Here is a 27,415-nt window from a genome sequence, read left to right as displayed (position 1 = left end):
CTCATGCACACTCACACAGACATGTGATTTCTAAAATGACCAGGAGAGCTCTCGTGGTCTAGAGGTTACAGTGTTCGCCTCTCAACCAATAGGTCTCGGGTTCGAAACCTGACGGGGACAAAAAAATGTTATTCTCTAAACTTGTTACCTTTCCCCTCCTGTCCTGCCAGCATGCTCTCTAATCATGTTTTGTCGTCTGCTTTCGTTTCCATTTTCTGCTCAATCGCCCGTCCCTCCCATCTGCCCCATCCTCTGGGCTCCTAACTCTTTTCTGCAGCCTTTCTACCGCTACTCATTGGCTCTTTCTTATTGCTGTATTAGCCACACCCCTGATCTTATGATAGGAAAGGTCTAAAGGTTTAAACCGCAACCCCCCCCCCCCCCAACAACAACCCTCTCTCCACAAAAAATAATAATAATAAATACAGAAACAACAAACAAGAAAACAAAACAAACAGAAAAAAGAGAAAAAAAGAAAAGAACGCTCTAGAAACAACAGTGAGGAACAAAAAGAAATAGACCCTACCAAAGTCACCCTCTATCCACCCACAAAATGACTGTGCGCGTGCCCTCGTAAATATCCCATCTATGATGGAGAACCTACCACAAACCACCCCTCGCGGTAATTATGATTAATTTGTACACGTACATGTGAACACAGCTGCTGTTAGCCAGAACAGAGAAATAATTAAATCATGTGGTTTGTCAGTATCCCTGGGAATTGAACGGACACCATTTGTAAAAATAAGAAATGTTTGACCATGTGCTGGCATTATAATTTGTAGTAATTACACTGGTGTTATGTTCCACCACAGGCTACTCACGACTAGCCATTTTTTTATTGAACAAAATTGTAAATATGATAGAGACCGAGGCAGACAAAGAATAATTTGCTTTAGTAAAAGTAAAAGGTGTACGGCACTTGCAAACAATTAGGTCGTATAAGGGCCGAAGATTAGAAGAGAGTAACCAACACATTCGAGCAGAGGGAATAGTTTCCAACCGTGATCGCCAATTCTGTTTCAGACCTGGCTCTGGATACCCCCCCCCCCCCCCCCTAAAAAAACAGAAAAAAACAACAAACAAACAAACAAAAACACAAAAAAAAACAACAACAAACAAACAAACAGACAAAACCAAAAAAAAAAAAAAAAACCTTAAAGACTAATGCCCCCACCCGAATGCTTCACTCCCCCCCCCCAAAATCGACACAATAAGGTCATACGAAGGTCAGGCCGCTTCTACTGTCAATCACAGTCAACCCGGGCTAAGTGTGTCAGAATGTCTCAGCACACAGACGGAGATGATTGACAAAAACAAACAACAACGGCAAAAACAAAACAACAAACAAACAAACAAACAAACGGGAGGGGAAATAGGGGAGGGCTTTGTTGTCTTTCGCTGGAGACTCCGAGATCCAGTTATAATTATACATCAAACCATCCGTTGGAACAACAGACACTAACAGATTAAAGTCAGGGAAATTACATGTACTCAAAATCTACCAGCTCTTCCAGCACGCTCCTAATAAATTAATTGCTCAAAACACAGCCCTACTCAAGATTTGCTAACACATTCAATAAGGAAGTCTGACCTCCCCAGTTGTTTGTTTGGGTAAATAGTAAATAGAAGTACATTGATACAATAATGGTCATGTAGTGACGGGAAAAAGTAACGCAGATAGACAGAAACAATAGAGGGACAGTTAAAAAAAAAAAAAGTAAGGCCTATCGGTCATGGCGCCCTCCAACCACCCACATTTATTTTTTTTTTAATTCGTCAATATTTCCAGCAAGGCTTCCCGAGACATTCAAGCAGAATCGCACTTAGTTGTATGCTCCAAACAGACATGCTTTATTTGAACAAACCGTACAGTTACTTAGTCACTTGTCATTTGTATGGTAATTTGATAATATTGAACTAACACTTTTGCAAAGAAATAAGCTGTTTCCTTTTTGTCCATGTATTCCGACAATTGAAAAGGCGGTTGGCGTTTAGCACTGCCCGATCCTTGGTTACTAAAAAGCTAAAGTCTTTCAAACACTAGTAAATTACTTTAATCGGCAATGACCTCTCAGTACCCATTAACTTGCCGTGTGGCCAAATGTTTTTGTACGAGAGAAAGGGTGTATAGGTTTCTCTCGAGAATTGAGTGTTTCCCAGTTGTACTTTCCCTTGCCATTTTGCTATTACTGGAAAGATAACAGGCAAAAGAGACAGTGTACGCAGTATATACAAAGAATAACCTACTTTGAAAATTTGGAAAGACGAGTGCCCAGGTTGAATAAAGAAAAGCACATCGACACAGCAATGGTCATTTAGTGCTGGGGGGAAAAGACGGACAGACAGACAGACAGACAGACAGACAGACAGACAGACAGACAGACAGACAGACAGACAGACAGACAGACAGAAACAACTCGGAGGAAAAGTAAAAAAGTAGGACCTATCAATGGCACCCTTCAACCACCCGCGTGGGTAGTGAGAAAAGAACAACGTGTTAATACCCGTATATCACTTGTATTTTTGAGAGTAGGCCTACTTTACTTTTATTTTCACTTTTTCCTTCCTCTGGTGTCCTTAGGATGTCGTCGAGGGGAGGTGCAGGTTTCGGTCCTGGGCTAGGTGTGTAGCGTCTGTGATCGATAATATGTTGTTCCAGGATCTTTTTATCCCCATCTAGCAAGGTTTTTCTTAGTCTTCCTCTTGATTTGAAGCCGGATTCTCGGGTGTTGTAAGCTCTAGCCGCTAGCTGTTTCTGGGGTATTCTGGTTAAATGTCTAAACCATTCGAGACGTTGACGTTCCATGAATTTTATTACTCGTGGTATTCCGGTTTGTAGACGTATGGTTTCGTTTTTTATGCGGTCTCTTCTGGTGACGCTGATGGTTTTGCAGTGACTCCTAATTTCGCATATTGAAAGAAAACGGGCAAGAAGAAGAAGAAGAAGAAGAAGAAGAAGAAGAAGAAGAAGAAGAAGAAGAAGAAGAAGAAGAAGAAGAAGAAGAAGAAGAAGAAGAAGAAGAAGAAGAAGAAGAAGAAGAAGAAGAAGAAGAAGAAGAAGAAGAAGAAGAAGAAGAAGAAGAAGAAGAAGAAAAAGAAGAAGAAGAAGAAGAAGAAGAAGAAGAAGAAGAAGAAGAAGAAGAAGAAGAAGAAGAAGAAGAAGAAGAAGAAGAAGAAGAAGAAAAAAAAAAGAAGAAGAAGAAGAAGAAGAAAAAGAAGGAGGAGGAGGAGGAGGAGGAGGAATAAAATGCCCCCGCCCCGAAATAAATAAATGAAAAAATAAATAGATTTTAAAAAATAAAAAAATTATAAACAAATAAATAAACAAATAAATAAATAAATAGATAAATAAAGCTACATAGATAAATAAAAACAATAAAAGAAAGAGAAAGGGGTTGAGGTGTGATGAGATCTAAACCAGAGGCTCAGTGAGAAATGGGTACCCGGTAATAGAGATCATGGAAAGCAAGAGCACGACAAGACTGAGCGACTCACCCATCCAGCCCTCTTGCTGAGCGACTGGGAACTGTAACAGTTGTTCCAGACACACATTTTATAATATGTGAGGCAGCGTGGTGGAATCAGGCTCTCGTCAAAATTATCAAAGTGAAGAAACTTGCATTTTTCCACAGACTTGTGAATTTTTACCAAATTTTTGCTTTTTGGCTCTACACCTTTCATGCTCATTAAAGAACTCATTTCTGTGTGGATTTTTCAGCAAAACGTTGATTGAGAGCACAAAAAATGTAAATTTTCTGTTACCTCGACTCTAAAGCTAAAGAAATAACTAATCTTTGGCGGCCATTTTCTCACTAATTTTACCTCTGAAAACAGGTAACCCCACCTCCTTCATTCGCAAATATCTCGACTTGTATTCAAGATAAATGGCTATTTTTTTCATCTAAATAAAGACAAGTGAACAAGCTATAAGGTGACACCAATAACTCTACATGCCCAAAAATTGACGAGAGCCTTATTCCACCACGCTGCCTCACATACCTCATCCTCCACATCACACTCGCTACTGGGGATCGCACACAAACAAGGAGTAAGGAGGTTATAAATAGAACCATTCTAAGCTCCTCGCATACAAATTGTCGCCCTTCACAACTCGCCATCGCTTTCTCCCCGCTAATCATTCGCGGCTTCACAATTTGAATCTCCTGAAAGGACCAAACAATCAGCTCAGAAGAGGCGCAAAATCTCGGCACAACAACGGGTTAACCAAGAGCTAGACGTGGGCAGTTCAAAGCGAGCGCGGTTGTAATTGCTCGTGCGCTGTCAAAACATTCTATCTGCAAAAAGTCGTCTTTGCAGAAATGTAAATGGCACTCATAATTTTTTTTCAATCACACTGCGAGTTACGGCCTTGTAGCTTTAATTCCACATCCCCACATCCAAATTGGGCAATGATGTTTATAATTTATAGCACAAATCTTGGTGGTTCTGTCCGCTATCTTTCCGCAGATACAAGAGGGAAAATTCGTGCATTAAAAAAAGGGGGAAAATATTGGAGAAAAATTACGCGCGCATCCAATACTCATAAATTTGGAGGAGATAATTGCTCTAACCGTCCCGTTTGCATAAGAGAAATGAATTTACAATTAAATACAGTATCGGTCATCGAATCCAGACTGCAGTCATTAAAAGAGGAACATTTACATGAAAAAGAGCCCAGGTGTTTAAACGGTGAATGGTGCATTTAACGAAAAAAAAAAAAAGCGACCAACGTTGTAATTGGACACATCTAGGTCTTGATTATAAAGATATTTTTAGCAATGTTGCAGCTTTTTCTGTCGGTTAATAAGGCATCACGAATTTATTTTGCCAGCTTAAGAGACATTTGCAGTTCGCGAGATCGATAGCTACAAAATGAATTTTCATGGGGTTTCTTTTACACAACTTTATTGATCACAAGGTTTAACTTACATAATAAAATCACGTTTATACGTTCTGTGGAACGAGGACTAAGCTGCGAACGTCTAGCTGTCCGTTGTGGGTCTGGTGGGGTCAACGTGTTAGCTGGCTACTAAAACAGAAGAGACTATGGAGACCAGGGAGAGAGAGAGAGAGAGAGAGAGAGAGAGAGAGAGAGAGAGAGAGAGAGAGAGAGAGAGAGAGAGAGAGAGAGCGGGTGGGAGGGGGGGCGAAAGAGCGTGTGATGGATCGAGAGAAATAGATAGGTATACGGAGAGAAACGAGAGCGAGATAAGAGAGGGAGAGAGGGAGAGAGGGAGAGAGAGGGGGGGGGAGCGTGTGATGGATCGAGAGAAATAGACAGGTACAGGGAGAGAAACGAGAGCGAGATGAGAGAGAGAGAGAGAGAGAGAGAGAGAGAGAGAGAGAGAGAGAGAGAGAGAGAGAGAGAGAGAGAGAGAGAGAGGGGGGGGGACGAATTTGTCCAGCTTTCTATCCTATCCTTCCTGAACAAACATGATATTTAAGACAAAGAAATATCAAGGTTGGAATTGGATCCCACATAAATCACACAAAAAACAACAAATGTCTGAGTAACTGAAAAAAAAAGAAAAAAATAACCACCTCCACACGATATGACGATATTATCATAACTTTAAAATGAAACAAAAATTTTAAGGCAAAAGAATAAAAAAAATATTCAAACGAAAGATTGAGAAATAAAGATTTATTGTTGTTTATAAACAGCATCCATTTAATTAATGTGCATGGTTCAGAGATAATCAAGCATCTCTGAGAATCATTATGACAGATATCGACAGATAGTTCACGTAAAGCTTAGAACAACGTAATTTCAAATTTCTGAGACTCGGTTTATTTGATGTCCGCATATTATCATGCACAATCTTATGTAATAAATGGGATGTAAAAAAAAAACTGCAATGGGCACTTAAACAAGGATAGGATCCAATCAATAATCATATCCAGGGGAGGACTGGGTTAATAAACGTATACAATTAGAGCCAGAAACATCCCCTGCGCCTGAGACATCTGCGTGTACAGAATACACTACGTTTACGTCTGTACGTCAAAGATCCTACATGATAAGAAGTTCACTCAGCCAAAAAAGTGTCCACGGAAGTCCGCGCATTGGTTCAAATGGCGCTGCAGTCTTTGTTTTGAAGCTCCCTTTCGTTAGTCCAGAAGAAGAATAGGAAAACATAGCACAGTTTGTTAGTTTCACTTTTATCGTTTTTCACACAAGTACGGTAGGGTAACTCTGATCGCAAAGTCTGCACTTTTCGAAGAGGGCGCTATCACATGTTGAAGAAACTTAAATTTTTAAAATTTGCTTACACTCAAAAGGGGGGAGTGAACAATCTTGTTGTACACGATTTTTGACTTTGAGCAAGTTCATCTTGTTGTTATCTTACAATTCGGGTTGGAAAACATTATCTTTTTACGACTCAAAAATATGGAGTTCCTCCCTAAAAGAAATGTGGATCACAAGATTGGGGGGAAAGAGTTGAGAGTACAAACGTTTGCAGACACACCAGTTTTGTACAACAATCCTCTACCACTCAATTGTGTGTAGTGTGCGTGTGCGCGTGTGTGTGTGTGTGTGTGTGTGTGCGTGTGTGTGTGTGTGTGTGTGTGTGTGTGTGTGTGTGTGTGCGCGCGTTCGTGCGTGTGTTTGTCTGTTTGTTTGTTAAATAATGGTCTCGAAATTTGCATTTTCTGTTCTTTGATTCGTCAGTTAAACTGAGTGATCATTCAGCACTGTACACCTTTACAGCCTTCTAGGGACAAAGCGCGGCACAAATTATCATTATTATTACTATTAATAGGCCTATCATTATCATTCTTATTAGGCCTATTATTATAATTATTATTATTATTTTCATTCTTCTTCTTCTTCTTCTTATTATTATTATTATCATTTTTATCATCGTCATTATCACTACCATCATCATCATCGAGTAGCACAGGTCAGCCAGGAAGAATAGATGTCCAACTGCTGCCACCACCACCCTGGCCACTTGTGACAAAAATTTTCGCGCGCAGATCGGCCTGGCCATGCAGCCATCCGCGCATTCACCCTGACACCCCCCCCCCCCCCCCGACTCCAAGATGACAAGATGGTCTTCGTCGCCGAGACAGGCCAACAACAGCAGCAGCAACAACAACAACAACAGCGGCAACAACAATTGGTCGCTTTTAAGCCCAAGGGGGCTATCCCAAAAAATGCTGTTTTGAGAAAATTGAAACTAAAGTTTTTGCCCCTTATTCAGTTTCTTTAAAAACAAAAACAAGGAGAGTTTTCTCTACAACCAAACAGATATACACACCAATGAAACCAAACTTCTTCTGTAGGTAGGGCAATGTCCATTTTTGGTGTAGGTCAAGATTTCTGGAAACTCCCGAAATCCGGGTTAGCCCGCTTGTCCTAAAAAGCGACCAATTGTTTGTAGTACTAATAAGTGTTTTATGGCACTTGCAACCCATTACAGTCGTATTATATGTGCCAAAGATTGGAGGTGTTACAAAGGAGAAACAAACACAAAAAAGAGGGGGGAGAGATAAGGACGATAGAGAATGATAGAAAAAAGAGACCCGACGTTGTGTCCTTGGGAAAGGTACTTCGCACAAATTTTCCTCACTTCATCCAGGTGGAAATTGGTACCCATCTATAGACAGTGAAAGATCTTGTCAGTTTGATAGTGTTAGAGCGCGTGAAATCCGCAGCTTGCACTGTATGCTTCCGCGGAAGCTGAGAATGTTTCTGAGTGTTCTCAGAGGGTCTGCTGGGGTAATAATAGTTGTAAAGCGCATAGAGCAAGCTCTTGAGCATGGATATGCGCTATATAAATGCAATTATTATTATTATTATTAATATTATTATTATTATAACAGTTTTGAGTTTGAGTTATTATTATTATTATAACAGTTTTGAGTTTGAGTAAAGAGAAGCAGATCGACACAATAACAATCATAATAATTCTGTGCAAGGAAGAAGCAAACCAGATAGACAGAAACAAACAGAGAGAGGGAGAGAGAGAGGGGGAGAGGGAGAGAGAGAGAGGGAGAGAGAGAGAGAGAGAGAGAGAGAGAGAGAGAGAGAGAGAGAGAGAGAGAGAGAGAGAGAGAGAGAAAGTGCAGGACCTACCACTAGTGTGCTCCAACCACCCGCTACAACAACAACGACTACAACAACAACAACAATATACGGCAAATTAGCATAACAACCACAGAAAAAGACAACACAGAACAGACGTTAAGCAAGCAGACCACACCAGCTGCTTTTAATGGAATTATGGGTTGAACGTTCCCCAAATGGCGAGTTCTTACAAAGTTATCAACGTTACACACAGGTAAACTGGTAACACATTTCTGCATGAGCTAGATCAGTAATTGTTACAGGATTAAATTGGCCCCTAAATTCTGGTCTAGATTTGGACGCTGTCTATTCAGTCAAGCAAAGAAGAATTGTGACCACTGAGGCTTGCACAACCAACTCATGTACAATTATTTTGTCTCATGACGCGGTGGAATCAGGCGCTCATCAATTTTTGGACATGAGGAGTTAGAGGTATCACCCGAATTCGTGTCCATTTGTCCTGCTTCAGGTGAAAAAATACCCGTCGATCTTGAATAGAAGTTGAGAAATTTGCGATTGAAAGAGGTGGGGGTCGCCTGGTTCCAAAGGTAAAATTAGCGCGAAAATAGCGGCCAAATTTGGTAACTTCCATAGCTTATTGAGAATCATTGTAAATTGAAAATTTACATTTTTGTGCCTTTCATTGAAGTTCTTCAGTAAAAAACACACAACAATGTGTTTTTAAAAGGACATAAAAGATGCAGAGCCCCAAAACAAGAATTCGATAAAAACTGCCAAACCAGCAGTAAAAAGCCGGTTTCTTAGTTCAGTATTTCGACGAGCGCCTGATTACACCACGATGCCTGACATTTAATAATGTTACAGCAAAAGCAAAGTTCAACTCCCCCCTCCCCCCCCCATCCCTACTTTCCAATGTCTTTGTGCATTACAACAATCACACTCTGTAGTTTTCTGTTTCTGCAAAACTTAGCAGCAGCACTACTATGACCCTCAGGTTGACCCTTGACGTTGCACACAAGATCAAGCAGTTTAATATGGAAGCTGTACTTTATTTTTACTAGTGTAACAGGGAATTTTCACAAATTAAAATTACATTCTGTTGTGCGAATACTACTAGTCTCAATATGGTACATTATTTGTATTAAATTTATTTTCTGAGTCAAAAGAAATAGCCACAAGGCTAAAGTGTGTTCACTCATGACCAATGTTCTCCAGTTATACAGTTGCACGCGCGTGTGTGCATGTGTGTGTGTGTGTGTGTGTGTGTGTGTGAGAGAGAGTGTACGTGTGTATGTGTGTGTGTGAGTGTGTGTGTGTGTGTGTGCGTGTTTGTGTGCGTGTATGTGTGTGTGCATGTGTGCGAGAGAGAGAGAGAGAGAGGGAGGGAGAGAGCTAGATAAAAAAGAATGAGAGAGGTGGGGAGGGAGGGAGGGAGTGAAAGGATGACCAGTAGAACTACATGTATGTTCTTTGTATTCTTGTAAAGCGCATTGAATCTTTTCCTCGTGGAAATGAGCTATATAAATGTAATTAGTAGCTATGATCAATAATGGTTTGTATGTAATATGCTGTAGTAAAGACAAGTATTCAAATGGTTACTTTCTACAAGAAGGAAAACCAAAAGAATCCAAATTACATTAAGAAAAGAAACATACATATATTTTATTGAAAGGCAGTCATAAAAGAGGAATGCAATGGGATCTGCAGACAAAAATATCATATGTGTCATGACGCGGTTGAATCAGGCGCTCGTCAATTTTTGGGCATGTGGAGTTATTGGTATCAGCTTAAAGCTTGTTCATTTGCCTTGTTTTGGATGGAAAACTTACCAATCTATCTTGAATAGAAGGTGACATGTTTTTCCATTAAAAGAGGTGGGGGTCGCCTGGTGTCAAAGGTAAAATTAACGAGAAAATGGCCGCCAAAGTTCGACGACTTCCGAAGCTTGAGAGTCCTTGGATAATGCATATAATCTTGTTGAGCTTTAATCAGCGTTTTTTCAGTAAAATCCACACAGAAATGTGTTTTTAAACGGACATAAAAGGTGTTGAGCCAAAAAACACAAATTCGTGAAATATTTCCAAACTGGCAGAAAAATACCGGTTTCTTCGATTTCAATATTTTGACGAGCGCCTGATTTCACCACAATGCCACACATATACATGTACTGTGAGTACTTCACACACAGACAAGAAAAATGAAATTTATTTGTTTATAGAACTATTCCCAAAATCCTCCACTTAAAAAAAGAAAAACATAAATAAAATAAAACAATGTAGGTGTTTTTATGCCTCCATTTGCACAATTTAGATCAATTCGGAAGTTGGGCTTCCGATCCTGCCTGTCAGAGCCAACCTGGGCCGAGAGGGATACAACATCTCAGCAGGAAGACTGATATATTTTTATTTATTAAAATTCTTCCCACTCGGGAGTTGAATTGGGGTGACCTGCACGCGACAATGAAACGCATAACCACTACACCACAGACGTCGATCCTCCAGGATTGAGTTTGAGTAAAGAGAAGCGCATCGACTCAATAACAGTCATTTAGTGCTAGGAAAAAAGAAGACAGAAAGACAGTTATAGTTTCGTAAGTCTTTACCACGCTCGTAACTGCATACAGTTTTATGAGCGCTAAGGGGTGGATGTCAACAGAGAAGTCCAAATGTGGAATCAGGCTTTCTCTGCTCACCTCTCTAGCCTCAACAGCACAAAGTTTGCTTCTACTATCAAGGCACCCCGGAAATAGCAGTTCACAAAGAGTGACAAACATACAAAAGAATAAGAGAAAAAATGACAATAGTAAGGAAGAGTAAAGAAAAAACAGCAGTTCTCCCTGTGTTGTTTCGGCCAAGTATGAGCATGACATTGATAAATCAGCCCATTTACAATTCTACTGTGCATACAAACATATTAATATCCTGGAGCCCTCCAACCACCCTCCAGTTGTAAGCATGAAAGGGGTCACTAAGCACAAAAGCAAAAGTAACTCCTCTGAACGGCTAGCTCTAGGAGAAAGCTCCCCTGTGTTGTTATAAAAACTGCGAGGATATGCAGAGAGAAATTATGCACATCACATAAGAATAAAAAATACCGCTTTAAAATTGGAAAGAGGTCTTCCAAACCATTGCTTTTCTACATTCCCTCTAAAAGCACAAGCACAAAATATTCACAAGTACACTTTCATGACACTAAGTTAACTCTGACCGGGTAAAACCATCAGTGTCATTATTATTACAAATGTGAGGCAGCGTGGTGAAATCAAGCGCTCGTCAAAATAATGAAATTGAAGAAATTGGCACTTTTCTGCTAGTTTGGCAATTTTTATAGAACTTTTATTTTTTGGCTTAACACCATTGTTGTCAAATTAAAATCACATTTCAGGGTGGATTTTGCTGAAAAACATTGATTAAGGGCACAAAAAATGTAAATTTTCAGTTTCCACGGACCATCAAGCTATGGAAATGACCAAACTTTGGCGGCCATTCTCTCGCTAATTCTACCTTTGAAACCAAGCGACCTCACTATCTGAAATCTCAAATATCTTGACTTCTATTCAAGATAGATGGGTATTTCTTTCACTGTTAGCAAAACAACTAAAGAAGTTTTAAGATTATACCAATAAATCCACATGCCCAAAATTTTACGAGCGCCTGATTCCACCACGTCGTGACACAAATATCATCATTCCTTCAAACAGCACCATCATCATCATCATCATCATCATCATCAGGGAGATGGAAAAAATATAAGAGAAACATAAATAACAACTACAACGTCTTTAATAATAATAATAGTAACAATATTAAATAATAATAATAATAATAATAATAATAATAATAATAATAATAATAATAATAATAATAATAATAATAATAATAACGTTTTAAAATTATAACAATAATTTTGAAAAAATTATAACAATAAAAATCCTACTAATGTTGATAATAATAAAACAAATCAATCACAATAGAAATAACAAAATTGACATATCAATAATATAGAATATACAGCATAATTTTGACAACAATACTGACACTTTTAAAGATGATAATAAAGACAATAATAACAGTAAAGTAAAGTTGTTCCCGCATCCAATCATCCGGACATTGGGGATTGCCTTGTTAGTCAGACAACTTCCTGGGCCTTCAGCATATTGTGGTAGGGTGGCCAGTTCCTTTCCACACCGCCGGTTCCTTTCCACACCGCCTTTACTTCCCCAACTCAAAGTCAGGTACCAATTACTGCTGGGTGGGCAGGAGGGGTCGAAAAAAATATGTGTCCGAACCCAGACTTTCCGCTTCGGAGACGAGTGCACTAACCGCTCCGCCACCGCACCCTCAATAATAATAACAACAGTAATACTACTAAAATAATACCAATAATCTTCACGAGCCAAACCATTTAAGGCAACAGTACTGTCATGTAGACATATGTATAAACAGCTCGAGCCGATAGAAGCATCTGACAGAACAGGGCCTTTGAGCAAGATCAGTGGCTTTCATCTATTATTCAAAAGAAAAGAGGAAGAAAAAAAAATAAACCTCTAAAAAAAGGAAAATTAAAAGAAATTGCAAATTCTAAATTGTCATGGCCCTCTATACAATTGTACAATGAAATTCTATGGCAATATATAAAGCAAATACATGCATAAGAAAACATATAAAGTTATACTTTCAATTGCACTTGACATATCACATAGGGACACAACATGAAACTGAGGTTTCCAGGTCTCCCAAGAATTGGTTCATTAATATAGGGATAAATCAATGGCATCTTCAATCTATTCTAGGCAATTTTTGCTTAAACAGAGGGGACTTCCATGAAATAATATTACCAAATTATAATGAATACCGACCACTTTTGTAAAATAATACAATCAAACAATTATTACCAACCAGTAACATACCATAAAAACATCTAGTTTTCAGAAGAGGGAGAACTGACTTCTGAAAAACAGGAAAAAAACATCAAAACAGAGAAAACATAAATTTGTAATGAAATTGTAAACAGATGATCAGCTAAAAATATAACCACAGACACTATAAAGCTTGTTTGTTTGAGTAAAGACAAGGACATCAACATAATAATGGCCATTTAGTTCTGGGGAAAAAGGGAAACGTTTTTTTATAGTTTTAGAAGAGGTTTTACGGCACTTGCAACTGCATAAGGTCATATGAGCGCCAGAAGATTAGAGGTGTTACAAGAGAGTAACAAACATAAAAAAGAAGAAGGGGAGATAAGGACGATAGATGTTTGATAGGAAAGAAGGAGCAAACCACACCAGAGCACCCGCCAACCACCTACAAAAGGGAAACAGACAATAAGAACCCGAGTGAAAGTAAAGAACAAGATGCCTACCAATGGTGACCTCCAACCACCCATCGACTATAAAGCATGGATACATATATTTATAAAGATATTGGTCTCCAGCAAGACCTTCCAACAGGCAAATGACACATGTTGTTATCAGCTGAACAAGTCACGGGTCAAATTGAAGGCAAATGAGGCAGGGGTAGAGCCAGAACAACTTATCATTATTATTATAGTAGAGGGTTTTAGGGCACTCGCAACTGCATAAGGTCATATGAGCGCCAAGGGGTGAGAGTCAACAGAGAAACAAAGAAGTCTTTACAGGGAATCTGACTTACTCTGCTCACCTCTCTAGCTTCAACAGCACAAGGTCTGCTTCGACTATCAAGGCACCCCCGGAAATAGCAGGTCACAAAAGAGTGACAAACATACAAAAGAAGTAGAGGAGAATGACAATAGTAAGGATTAAGAAAGAAAAAGCAGCAGTTCCCCATTGTAGATCAGGCACAGTTATGAGCGTGACATGTCAATCAGCCCATTTACAATTCTACTGTGCTTGAACGAGAAACGTCCCCCCTTTGGGAATGGCCTAGAGACACTACAGTCAGTGGCATTGCCGCGGGGGAGAGAACAACTTACTTGGAAAGCCTAAACAGATGGAAGACAGGGAAAGATCAGGATAACATAGCATTTTTTAGAGCATCCGGGAAAAGTAATGAATAGAAAACCATGATAGAAAATTTGGTACATGATGATGATCTAATAAACTTCACAATAACTCCCTGGGTCTTCCATTTATTCTTACTACAAGTACAAGGTACTTATGCTGGGGGGATCTGAGCACTTATGGACCTGTCCAGTGTGCAATGACGTTGTTGCCCAGGACGGGTAATACCGGTAATACAAGTACAAGGTTGTCCTCATGGAGTTCACAAATCACTATCCCTTAATGACTGAAGCATCTACCAAAAAAAAAAAAAAAAATAAAATACTTGTAAGTCAACACTATGCACATTATCATAGACAGGGTAATATCAAAGAGAGAAATAACAAGACAATAGTTCAATAGACAATAACTTAGAGGGAATGGGTGGAAAAATTGAAAGTACGAACTTCCAGTCTTTTGATCTCTTGAAACACATATTTTCTTTAACATTCAACTTCCAGTAGACAAATTTTACAAAGCATTCAAAAGCCAGACCAGGTCTCTTCAACAACAGTACCTCATTTTCTCCCCAACCTTAAACCCTCTTCTGTTCAATCTTAGGCCTTCCTTAACCAGCTGAATGCAGTGCTATATGTCCTTGTCTGTTTCAAAATTAAAACGACTTTTTAGAATAACTTTCGATTCTCTATTGGGCTTTAAAACGTTAAAATTCAGAAGACTTCTGTTTGTGCTTTCACTTGAAATTTTTTTTGGAAGTTACAGCTTCTGGGAGAAGTGCCTTTATTTTTGCCTTACAAGCGGTAACCTAAAAAAAAGCAAACTTACAGCACAGTGCTACTTTCTAACAATCAGTAAGTTCACTTAATTAACATTATCTCAGAGTCTAAAGCATTCTTGGGTGTGTGTTATTGTAAATGTATTGATTGTCACTAACAACAAAAGGTGTTTACTTTGCTTATAGCCTTGTTTCAAATGCAGCTCATGGGAAAAATGATTACTGAAATTTTGCAGAAATTTCATACTAAGCAGCAAAGACAAAGATAAAACATCGCTTTTTTGGGTCAAATGCAAACCCTTTTTCCAAACCTATTAAGACAAATTAATACACCTTAAGCGTCATAATTTGGAATAAATTGGTGAATCCTGTCAAAAGTTAATCCTGACAAGCCGTTTTACTTTTAAGATTGACAGACTATAACATTCAACTGGGCCAAGACCAGTCAGAAAAAAAAGCAGCGCTAGGGTTAAACACACGCGCTTTGTTTCTGTAATGAACAAGATTTCCTGAACGGAAAGCTTGTGTTTGATAAAACAAAAAGATCTCTGGCATAAGGTTTTCACTTCTTGTGAGGAAAGTGTGCCAGAGGCAGAATCAGCAGCAGACCTGTCAACCACTCCATGACCAAAAATAGGAGGTTTTTCTAAAAAAAACAACCCCCCAAACAATTGGAGTTCTACGACCAGTAAAAAAAGAATCAAAGAGATCAGAACTTGGTGGAGTACTTGGCGGGTCAGCAGCAACCACAATTTACTAACGGGTTTACTTCCAGGAAGGCGGGAAGGCTGCTTTTTTAAATATAAAAAAAAATATATAGTAGAGGGTTTTACGGCGCTCACAACTGCATAAGGTCATATGAGCACCAAGGGGTGGGTGTCAACAGAGAAGTCTTTACAGGGAATCAGACTTAGACTGCTCACCTCTCTAGCTTCAACAGCACAAGGTCTGCTTAAGGCTGCTTTAAACACATGAAGTTCAACAAACGGACAGTTTTTCTTGGTGAAAAATGTGAACAGAAAAGGGTTAATATTTCTTTTTCCATCCATGAAAGAAAAAAACCAACATAAAAACAAACAACAAAGAGCACGAAAAAAAAACACCCATTAAAAGATACAGTATAATACAGCAGACATTCACATTATGCATTAACTTTGGCCATAATACGCAGTCATATTACATTTCCCTCAACATTTCGCTACCTCAGAATTACAAAGTTCTCTCTGACATGTCTGGCTGAAGACCATGAGGTCACAAACCAAATGTTTCATCTGCTCTATCACAATCGTAAGACCATTCGGAGCTGTTATCACTATATTAACTAATTCGGGACGCAAATACATCCGATAGCCTCGAGCTCCACTGGAGACGCATCGCATCGGATGTACGCCCGATAGCATTTTTCGACGTTTTTATCCGCACAAATGAAGGTATTCCAGGTAACAAGCTTTTGGTTGACATTGCTAAGCCATATTCTATTCTGTATTTATTTAGTTTTGACCGTGTAGGGTCGTTGTTTGTAATTTTCTGTGGCGATTTATGAAGGCAGTCGGGGGCGACAAAGAGCATGGATCTTTGAGGAGTACCATAAAAAGAATGACTATTCACAATGACTGAAACTATTTCTTCACAGTATTTGGACTGTAAATTGTGTTGGGATTTGTTTTTAGCTGCATTATAATTGTGTTGTAACTTTATCTTGTCTGTTTCTGCATTATTTCTTCACTGTCAGCTTAGAGGACAATTTTTTTTTAAATGTCTCATACACCATTTTTATAGGGGTCCTGGCAATTTTAGGAATATATCCAGGCAAACTGGGTTAGATCTAAGGCAAAGTCCAAATGTTGAACGTGTAGAAAGTGAAAAAAGACTTTAAAAATATCAAAATGGCAGACTTTCAAAGTTGACCCAAAATCGCGCATCTCCGGGTGCAAATCCGGTCCAAAACCTGTGTCCCGAATGAGTTAAAAGAATTACATTCGAAAAACTATATCATGAGGTGAAACTCAAAATCTTTGACATCAAATTTCTCAAAACTAAGTAGCCTACTGAGCAGATAGAACTTTGCAATTCAGAAGCAGCAATATGCACATACAACAACTTTGTACATCAATTCTGTCATATAAGTTAAATAGTAAAAAAAGAATACAAAGGAGGCTTGGTCACCCTGCAAAGAAACAAACATACGCATTGTGACGATTACATTACTAAAATAATGATGATAATGACTCATGAATACATCCTTGCAGGCAGAGATTTTTTTTAAAAACAACAACAAGTAAGCAACATTCTTTCCTTTTCATCTTCCTTTTCTCTCCACACAGGTGTATGAAAGTCTTGAGACAAGGAACTCAACTCCAACACCAAAGTACTTTAGTCGATTCCCCGCCGGTTCATGCACGAAATATTATCAATGTATAAGCAAAATAGCATAACTCAAAATTGTGCCAAAATAAGTGTTTTATTTTATTTGGCGGTACTATATTTACCTTTTGGTAAAACCAAAACGAAAAAGCGATTGCAGTCACAAAATAAATATGCATGGCAAGTTATACCATTATTAGATGATAAAGTCTACTTAAACAGTTTTTTCCTTTTCCCATCTATTTCAAAAGTAGTAAAAATGAGAAGTGACATTTCGCAGGCGCAGTGACCATGCTATGGTATGTGTGTGTGTGTGTGTGTGTGTGTGAGTGGGGGGGGGGAGTTAATTGTTTTTTACACACATTTTCAGCTCATAATTCCAGGGCAAGTAGGATAGAAAAGTGACTGCAAGAGCAGTCAGAGTTCTTTTTAGCCTCATGGAACAATCCCTCTCACAGTCTGTTCCTGCCAGGGCAACAAACAAGAGCTATCATTTCAAACGACCAATTAATTCTGCAAGGTGCTTTAATTAAATGTTTAGAACAAATTTGTAAAAGACAAACAGAACAGAACCCACGGTTCTCGATAATTTAACACATGTCTGTTCTACTTTTGATAGCTTCAGGCCCCATAAGTCTGTGGAAACCTTTTCAGAACTGTTAAAGCTTTCATAATTGAATCAGATGCACCAGGACTGCAACCAAATTGAGAGTCCCAGTTATAATGAATACAACGGAACCTGCTCTAAAGCCCTCCTGTCTTAGACATTCACCTGTACTGACAACCATTTTCCACTACTTACAACCCCTTGCGTTTTTTCTATAAGACTGACACTGTCCAAGATGTCCCCCGCTCTAAGACAACTACTGTTCTCCAATGGACACTCATCTTGAACAATATCGACTGTGCTACCACAAGCCTGATATTAACCGATAAATTAATGTATGCTTTAAAAAGTAGCAGAATTCAGAATTCTGCAAAAAAAGGGGAAAAAAAGCAACAATCTAGCAACATCTGTGAATATATGAATAAAATTTCTTTATCAAGTCAAATCCATCACACCCATGGCTAACATAACAACAATAGCTCTGATCTTCCCTCTCCTGGGAAATATGGAAAGGCACAAATGAATATATATGGAAATGCAATTGTTAGGATAAATGCAATCACAACACATTTTTCACAAAATAATATCTTCAAAACAAAGTACATATAACACGTCTGAATGTGTGGCAAAAGGAGAAAAGAGAATGTGGAAAGGAAATGGAAATATAACACAATAACACTAAACTCTATTGAACCTAATACCAGAACTCACTCATTGAGAGTTCTCCAGATAGACCAACTTTAGGCATTTCTCTCAATCAACCATTGGTCAACTAAGCTGACACAATAGATAAAACAGTTTGACTTTGAATTTGAATACAGAGATGTACATTTAAAGAATAACAGTCATATTACAGAAAACATACAACAAAGTCCACTAAAAACCCATCAAGGGTATCAGTTGTAGTAAAGAAGATACCTCCAAGACAGCTTATTTTACAAGAGAAAAACGAAATACGACATAGTCCGCTTAAACTGAATACAATTCATCCAAAAACATTGGTAAACATAAAGAAAACACAATTCCCTTCTTTTTTTTTTACTATTTGAGCAACCTCTCTAAACCGAAAACCCAGCCAAATTGAAGAAAATCTGATGGTACCGCAGATTTTAGCAAAGATGACTCCACTGTACAGGAAATATGATTTTCAAAGCTAACAGATCATGATAGATTTATAAGACATCTTTTTCACTTCTGTCGTAAAACTACATCAATTCACCATGTAAAGCATAATGTAACTGTTATAGTAAATGTTTTAAACCCCAGTTGACATAATTTAAAACACTCAGGAACTCTGTTTCTCCGAATCCTGACTATCAGGACCTGCCTGGAATGTGTGGGATACAACATCCCATTAGATGGAGACACTCAAGAAAAATTTCTACCAACTTGGGAATAGAACTTAGGTCTCCTACATGAGACAGTAAAGCACTTAACCACCACATCACAGTAGATGGCTATTCAACATCCCAGCAAACAGACAGAGATATTCGATAAAAAAGCTTCCCTGCTCAGGAACCAAACTCAAATTTTCTGTGTGCAACGGCAGAGAACCTTACTATTACACAGCAGACACCGGTTAGAGCATTATGTTCTATGGCAAGATTTGCTTGGTCGAGATGAAACAGTCATCTGGAGACGGAAAAAAATAATCGTCTTGAGACTGGAAAACAATCATCTAGAAACTGGGGAAAAAGGCATCTAGAGACTGGAACAAGTCGTCTAGAGACTGGAAAAAATTCATCTAGAGACTGGAAAAAAGTCATGTAGAAACTGGAAAAAAAACGCATCTAAAGACTGGGAAAAGGTCATGTAGAAATTGGAAAAAAGCAAGACAGGCAAGATCAACAAGACACACACAAGCAAATGTAAAAAAAAGTAGGATGCACCAGTGCGACCATCCAACCATCTATCTGTGGTAAGACAAAGGGACTTATGATATATTTCTTTCTCATACTCTTGTCATTTCGTGATCAACACTTTTGACACATATTTTAAAGAATCTTGCTTTATACAATTTGTTTCTTTTGGCAAACAGCATTATCTATAAATTGCTGTTTCTAATTTTTCTCTCTAGTGCAAGAAAAAGCACCCAGTCATTAGGGACCTTTCATGCAACTTAAGCAAGAATGTGCGATCCCGCAGAGTAACAGTCTATATAGTAACGTGCAGGATATTTAGATACCTTGAGTTTGTGCGATTAGTATTTTGTACAGCCACTGTGCATTATTTGACTTCAAAGTGTTCTTGCTTTTCATTTCTACAGTCGTCAACCCTGAGAAAAATTTCCCATGTTGATAATAAAACCCTCATATCTTATGAGAATTATTCTTCAAATTTTCAACTAACCAACAGTGTATCCGATTTGGAGGAGAAATTGTTTTAGTACACATCTTTTTAAGCATGTTTTTTTAGAATTGAGAAAAACTCTTTGTGTACACTGAGATCCTATCATGGGTGAGTAAAATGTAGATCAAGAGCAAAAAGCATTGATCACCAAAGCTGTAAGATAAGTCAAATTCATAGTCTCCCAACATCCACGATAAGCGAGTAATTGATTCATGCGTTTTTAACCCCTCGATAAACACTGTAGAAATCTTCAACTGGAGGGGCCTCTTAATGCAAAACCCATCTCGATAGGACTGGGCTAAGTAGGAGGAAAGCCTTGAAAACACCGTTCACTCATTGATGACACGCATTCTGGTCATTCGACAATAATTGCTTCAGGACACTACAAAAGAAGAAGCGTAATTTTGTTATTAAAGTAGATTGTTCAATTCTGCAATCTTTATCCAAAAACTTAAAAAGTAAGAAACAGCACATGCTATGATATAACAAATTCATGTTTCTGATTTGATGGCTTGCTCTATGCCACAAAATTGCTTTGGTCTGCTGCTGGTCAGACATACGTGTCCGCTACGCCCTTCAAGATTTAACAACTCAAATTCAAGAACATCCCACTGGGGATTCAAACAAAGACCAATGATGCACCAACTCAACAAACAGCCTGTTGCGACACGCATGATGAACAGACGGAGGCTTTTTTTAAAGCAGTATGGATTGAAACCACCAAAATCTTGATTACCATGAGTATTGCTTATCTTGGGGAAGAACGACGAACATAAATAAAGATCCCAGGACCAAACAGTAAAATCCTGGAGCATACAAAAAGTCGGTTTTATGGTCTGCAGAGTCCCTCAAACAAACCCCTTTTCTGTAATGCTGAAAGATCATTGGTCTTAATAAATCATGATGACATTTGAAAGGCACTCTTCAGAAATAGAAATAGAAAAATAAAAACCTTATCAAAGCATATTCAAACTAGAATTTGTAGCACCCACATTGTCGGCCAAAGGTGTCGTGGTGGTCGTCGAAACTGTAGTATTCAAGGTAAACGCGTTGTCAGGGACTGAACCAACAGTCGTGGAAGATGAAACGTTGAAGACAATTTTCTGGTGCTGTTGGGGGTAGGCAATGTCCATCACCGTATTGTAGACATCGTAGATAACGGCAAAGTTGAAGAACACAGGCAGCAGGTAGATCAGGTAGTAGAGGCACTGGGACATGGGTAAGGGAACCTCTAGGTGCCTGCACAACAGAAACGACATGTCTTAGTTTTACAGTTTTAACTCGAAATCGTACCCAGAAACCATTCATCTTGGCACTTATGTAAGAGTCTACTAGTAAATGTGATATATGTGTGCACCTAGAGAAAGGTACCAAAAGTCGCCCAAACCGTTTCCTGCTACAGGCTGATACTGACAAAATCACTTTTTTTTATCAAAATGTGTTTCCATAACAAAATGATAGATCGACCATTTTTTTACAATCTGTTCAAAGGGCTTTCATTGATTTGACTTCTAAATATTTTATTTTGAATTATTTTGAAGGTTGGGTATAATTTTTTTTAAATAATATAAACTGATTTTAAAAGGTGTTAAAATCTATTCTTGAAGCACATTTTCTCTTCCCCGCTATGTTGTACTATTGAATTCCATTCATGATATTGATGTCAACTGAATGCCAAATTTGACATGAATTTTCCATGTATAAAAACATTTTAAAATCTTTTTTAAAATGTTTGTATGTGTTCTCACCTTTGTTTAACTTAAAAGCTCATTTTGTCAAAATTCTATCATTACCCCCTACCTCACAAAATGTGCAATGTCTTAGAAACAACTTGAGATATGTAAAAAATTCAAAGACCCCTGTGCTCAGCATTGAATTTCGTATAAGGTACAACCCTTAACTCAAAATGGTCAAAACCTGACTTTTGGTACCTTTCTTTAGGCACACACACACACATATATATCAATCAATTGGTTTGACATTTGGCACAAAGAACAATCTATGATGGATCTTTAAACAAACTAAATTTGAAGTATGTACTTTAGTAGTTTTTGCTTTGGGATGTTGTACAAATTTGGCATTTTGGGGGGCTTATTATATTTTTTCATGGCTGAATGAGCAAGAGCGAGCATACAATGATATTCTAATATGCTTGTGAGAGTCTAGATCTATATGTCATGTATAATAAAGACTGTTGAATACTTTCATGAATAAAAAAAAAATATGACTGACAAAGGCAGAGAGAATTGATTGCAAGACATATGCTCAGTTGAATAGTGCGAACAAACGTGCTGAAAGTGCATTCATAAAAACCATGATTTCTTCATGTGTAGGCTAATGACAGTAGAAACAAAATTTCAGCACCCCTCTAGGCAGAATTTGTCGAGGAAATAATAAATTGACCTTATATAAAACTTGAGACTGTTTTCTGAAACAAAATAACCAGTATACGGAACAAAACTATAGAACCGAGTTATCTCAGTCATGGGATTGAACGCAGCCCGCGAGTTGACCGAGATGTCTCGGTCACAGGATAGAGCGAGTTAGTAAGAATGTTTAATTACACTTGCAAAACAGAGAGGTCATGTAAGGGACAACTAGATGCCTGGGAATTACAAACATCATATTTCACTTTTTAAAGTTTTAGTAAGAGTTTTATTTCACTTGCAAGACAACTAAATCATATGAGTGACAAAAATTAGAGTTGTTTCTAAAGAGTAAGTTAAAAAGAGAAGGAGGAGAGATAAGTACCTTAGAAAATGTGCCAGTTAATCCCTGTCAGCAAATGAGTCAGAGTCTTTTACGACCATCATAACATTATATCATTAAATGAAGAATTATCAAATTAGGTTCAATACAAAAGTTTAATCACCAATTCAGAGATGCTATGTCACTCTCAGGTTTTGTATCAAAAGGGGTCTCAAGCATATATGGAAAAACCCACTCCAGAGACAAAGAGTTAAGAGACCACAGTTTAGTTGATTCTTGTTCATTTTTCACTATCGCTAAGAAAATTAAGTCTATTACCTACACAGTCACAGCATGTAATTCCAAATTTATCTCCAACCAATATGTAATACTTACACATACGAGTTCCTCTTTGACCAGATAAACATAAGGAAGAAGAACAGTCCAACTTCAAGGTTGAGGGTGAAGGACACAAGTTTTTCCAGAATATCCACAAAGCCCTGGATAAAAAAAGAATGGAACACACTCAGCATTTCAAAACAATCTAAAAGACTTTTTTCAACATAAACTCATGTCCAAAACTGTCAGGGAGAAGGTAGATAATAGAGAAATGCTGCACATATCTGTATCATTAGAAAATTTTGCCCTTAAAAGAAAATGCGCTCAAATTTACTTAAAGATAACATTCTGAAAACATCAGTGAAATTGGAAAGTTATGGAACTGGTAGTAAGTGTGTCTGTGTGAAATAGGGTGGAGAGTGATGGTGGTGGTGTGAATGTTTGTGGGTGTGTATGTGCGTGTAAGTGAATGCCAGCGTGTCAATACATGTGCAATATATGTTGCATTACAGAAAACGGTGAAAGCCCATTTACTTTCTTCAAACACGGATCTACTATTTTTATCTTATACCATCAGATTCCAATCGAAGCATCTTGCAAGCATGTATAGCTAAAGGGAAGTAACAGATAATTTTACAACAAATTTAAGATAATATGATTGTGTCCCCTAATGTTAACATCCATGCAACACAGTGAGCGCATTCATGCGAACGATGAGCACGTAGTATTGTTTTGAAATTCATTGTAATTCTCACAATTAAATGAATTTCCCCCTACAAACCAAAATCAAGATAATATGATAGGATATGTGATTGAAATTCTAAACACAATTGTTAAAACATTTAATCCAAATTTTTAGAACAGCATCTGTTTTGTTGGAAGGCAGCGCACCTGTCATGTCCTATATTTTAACTTTAAAAATTTAAATTATCAAAGATAAAAGTTATTCAATGCCACAGCTTGAATTTCAACATGGCGAAGAGCAGATCTAGTGTCCAATAGGGTTTCCACCTTGAACGTTATTGCATGGTGAAAGCATGGTGCAACTTCTCAACTTTGGGAACACTAAACTCAACTTATTCAGTTGGGACTCAAAAACTAATAAAGTACTTTATGTGGCTGAAAGACAGACAGAGGAAAAGATATTTAACATAAAAATTAAATATCAACAACAATTTCAAAATGAAACAAAAGAAATAGAGATTTGAGAGCCACGTTTTCATGTTTATTTCAGTAGTGAGAAGGGCATCTTCACAATAACAATGATCTAGTGAGGAGAACAAAACAAAACAGGACGGATGGCCAGCAGCCAAGTTCTTACCTCGGGGTCAACCATGGCGATGGCAAAGACAATTGTGAAGGCTCCCAGTGACACTCCAGTAATGGCAAACCTGAGAAGAAAAAAAAATTGTTTGTACAATGGCATGTACGAGGGAAAACAGAAGACACAAAATAACATTCATACAAAGGCATTCAGGTGACACAAAAGCTCACTCATACAATCGTATATGAGAAGGAATGCAGATGACACGAAATCTCATAACTCATACAATGGCATGTACAAAGTCATACAGATGACAAAAGACCACCTTTCATAAAATGGCATATATTAAAGCATACAGATGACACAAAATCACATTCATACAAAGGCAGGAACTAAGGCATTCAGACAACACAAAATATATGCCAATTCTTGTACACAGAAACAGGTCAAACTGTCCTTCAAACATGCTGGCTTGACAATGGCTACACTAACTTAGAATCATTTATTGTAAATGTTTTAAACCCGTATTGATACAATTTAGATAATTTAGTAGATAGGCTGCTTGAATCGAGCCAGTTTAAAGTCAAGCAGGGCTGAATGAGATACAATATCCCCCCAGACAGACAAGAGATACTCTATAAAATAAGCTACCCCACAAGGAAATCAAACTCACCTCTTCTAAGTGCAATGGTGAAGAAACTAACCAGTAAGCACAACAAAAAACTGTATCACTTGGCAAAATTACCCCAAAAAAGTAGGATAAAAACTTCTTTTACAAAATTACTTAGGACATGTTCAGCAAAGATCTTCTTCGACACACACACAAAATCGATCTATCACACAGAGGTGAACAAACTTACCAGTGTGCAGCCGATGTCTTGCTGGATTTCCCTTTGCCTGTGCTGGACCCTCGTCTTTTCGCCAGGAACGACTGGACGATGCCTTTCACTAGACACAGAGTGGGAAACAGAAATAAGATAACTACAAGTACTTGATTACTTATTGTAAATATTTTAAACCCATACTATACTGATTCAATTTAAACTATTTAGGACTCCCTTGTCTGTGTATACTCAAAAGTTTTCCAAGGAACTTATCACCAGCAAGCTGTTCAAATACAGTGGAAACTGTGTAAGACGACCATCAAGGCGTCGGTGGCCAAGTGGTTAGGCTATCGGACTCGTAATCGTGAGGTTGCGGGGTCGGGGGTTCGAGCTGCGGGCCCGACGTTGTGTCCTTGGGAAAGACACTTTGCACAAAGTTTCCTCACTTCACCTAGGTGGAAATGGGTACCCGGTCATAGACAGCAAAAGATCTTGTCAGTATGTTAGTGTTTTAGCGCCTATAAATGGCTGCTTGCACTGTATGCTTCCCAGGAAGTTGAGTTTGTTTCAGAATGTTCACAAGTCTGCTGGGGTAATAGTAGATTGTGAAGCGCATACAGCTTGCTGTTGAGCGGGGATTTGCGCTATACAAATGTTATCTATTATTATGATTATCTATTGTGGAGGAGGAAAGTGTCCGTATCAGACAAGTGGAACCTGGAGAAGAGTCACGGAAAAGGATGTACAGAGTAGTAGGAAGACGTGGAGTGACATCAAGCGACTAGCCCAGGATAAGGAAAGGTGGAAAGTGTTCGTGGCCTATATCCTGATCCAGGGAGAGAAAGGCAATGACGATGATGACCAAGGGTGAGAAAAGCAATGATGATGATGATGATGATGATGAAGATGACGACAGACTGACTCACGTGTGTGGTGCAGCGCCGTGCCAATAGTCAGGTAGGAGACTGTGATGCTGACCATGATGAACACCTCCACCAAGATGGCGACCCACGTGAAGCTCGGGTGGTCACGCTGCAGCAGTTTGGTCAGTGGCAGGGTGGAGATCTCACCGTTAGCTTCCGCACTGTCGTCAGTAATTTTTAGTTTTAGTAAGAGTTTTACAGCCCTTGCAACACAAATAGGTCATACAAGAGTTGAATATTAGAATGGTTACTAAAGGTAACATTACATGCAACGAAAAGAACGGGGAGAGATAAGGACGATAGATGTTGGATAGGAAAGAAGAAAAAAATCACACCAGAACACCACTGCCGTAAGCTGACAAAACGCCTTTTTTTTCAAATTTTTGCACCAATGTCTTTTAATTTGCTAAATCGAAAGCTTGATCAGTTACCCTACTTGTGTGAAGAAAGAATATCAAGGTGAAACTCTGACTAGTTTATTTTTAATCAATTAGAATTCAAATTTCGTAAAAACGCCTTTTTAAAATGGTTATGCTGACCAAAAAATAAACAACCCTTTTTTTCTCGAGTTGCTTTTTATAGTCGTTTTGTCAGCTTTACGGCAGACCAGCCAACCAGCTTAACCACTTCACCAGAGTAAAGAAATTAATATCACCTCTATAGCGCCTGCTCCCTGATAACTCTAAGAGCTTAAAAATAAAATAAACTTGAAAAATTTCAAAGCAATTTAGATAATAAAGGAGGGTGGAAATCCCACTATTTTCTTCAGGTACAATGGCTTGTATGTGTCACAAATTACAACATTTCAGGTACTTCTTAACACTAGCAAGCATCAATAGATTTTAAAGAATTACATATCAAGGTAATTTTTAATATAACACTATTTGGTACATGGGTGATTGGCGGGTGCTTTGGTGTGGTTTCCTATCAAACATCTCTTGCCGTTATCTCACCTTCTTTTCTATGTACCTTACTCTTTAGTAACACCCCTTACCTTGAGAACTTATATCCTGACCTATTTGAGAGGTAAGTTCTATAAAACTCTAGGTGAGGACTTCTGGTAAGGTATACGCCTCCCTCTCAGAAGCAAAAATATGTAGAGAGCGTTCAATATTTACCTCAACTCAATTCTCAACAAAAACGACAAAACAAAGATTGATGTGACAAGAAAAAAAATATGTTAAAGGGAAACAACTGAAAATAATAACAAGGACATCATTGGGCTGATTATTTCCCTTACTTAAAGATTCTCGTAGATTACCAT

General features: G+C 38.2%; 1 protein-coding gene across 3 annotated transcripts in view; it reads right to left on the bottom strand.

The window, feature by feature from the left end:
- Positions 1-16,282: 16,282 nt before the first annotated feature.
- The window catches only part of LOC101853253, a 38,104-nt gene continuing 26,971 nt past the window's right edge, over positions 16,283-27,415 (bottom strand). For all 3 annotated transcript variants that reach the window (XM_035971578.1, XM_013086417.2, XM_035971579.1), the window contains exons 13-17: positions 26,155-26,312; positions 25,265-25,352; positions 24,462-24,531; positions 23,198-23,301; positions 16,283-21,352 (exon numbers count right to left, since the gene is read on the bottom strand). In XM_035971578.1, the coding sequence (XP_035827471.1) occupies positions 21,070-21,352; positions 23,198-23,301; positions 24,462-24,531; positions 25,265-25,352; positions 26,155-26,312 (703 nt within the window). In that variant the 3' untranslated portion in view covers positions 16,283-21,069. The remainder of the gene's footprint in view (positions 21,353-23,197; positions 23,302-24,461; positions 24,532-25,264; positions 25,353-26,154; positions 26,313-27,415) is intronic.

Source organism: Aplysia californica, unplaced genomic scaffold, assembly GCF_000002075.1.
Source record: "Aplysia californica isolate F4 #8 unplaced genomic scaffold, AplCal3.0 scaffold00465, whole genome shotgun sequence".
Lineage (NCBI taxonomy): Eukaryota > Metazoa > Mollusca > Gastropoda > Aplysiida > Aplysiidae > Aplysia > Aplysia californica.
This window is presented reverse-complemented; position numbering and strand designations above follow the sequence as displayed.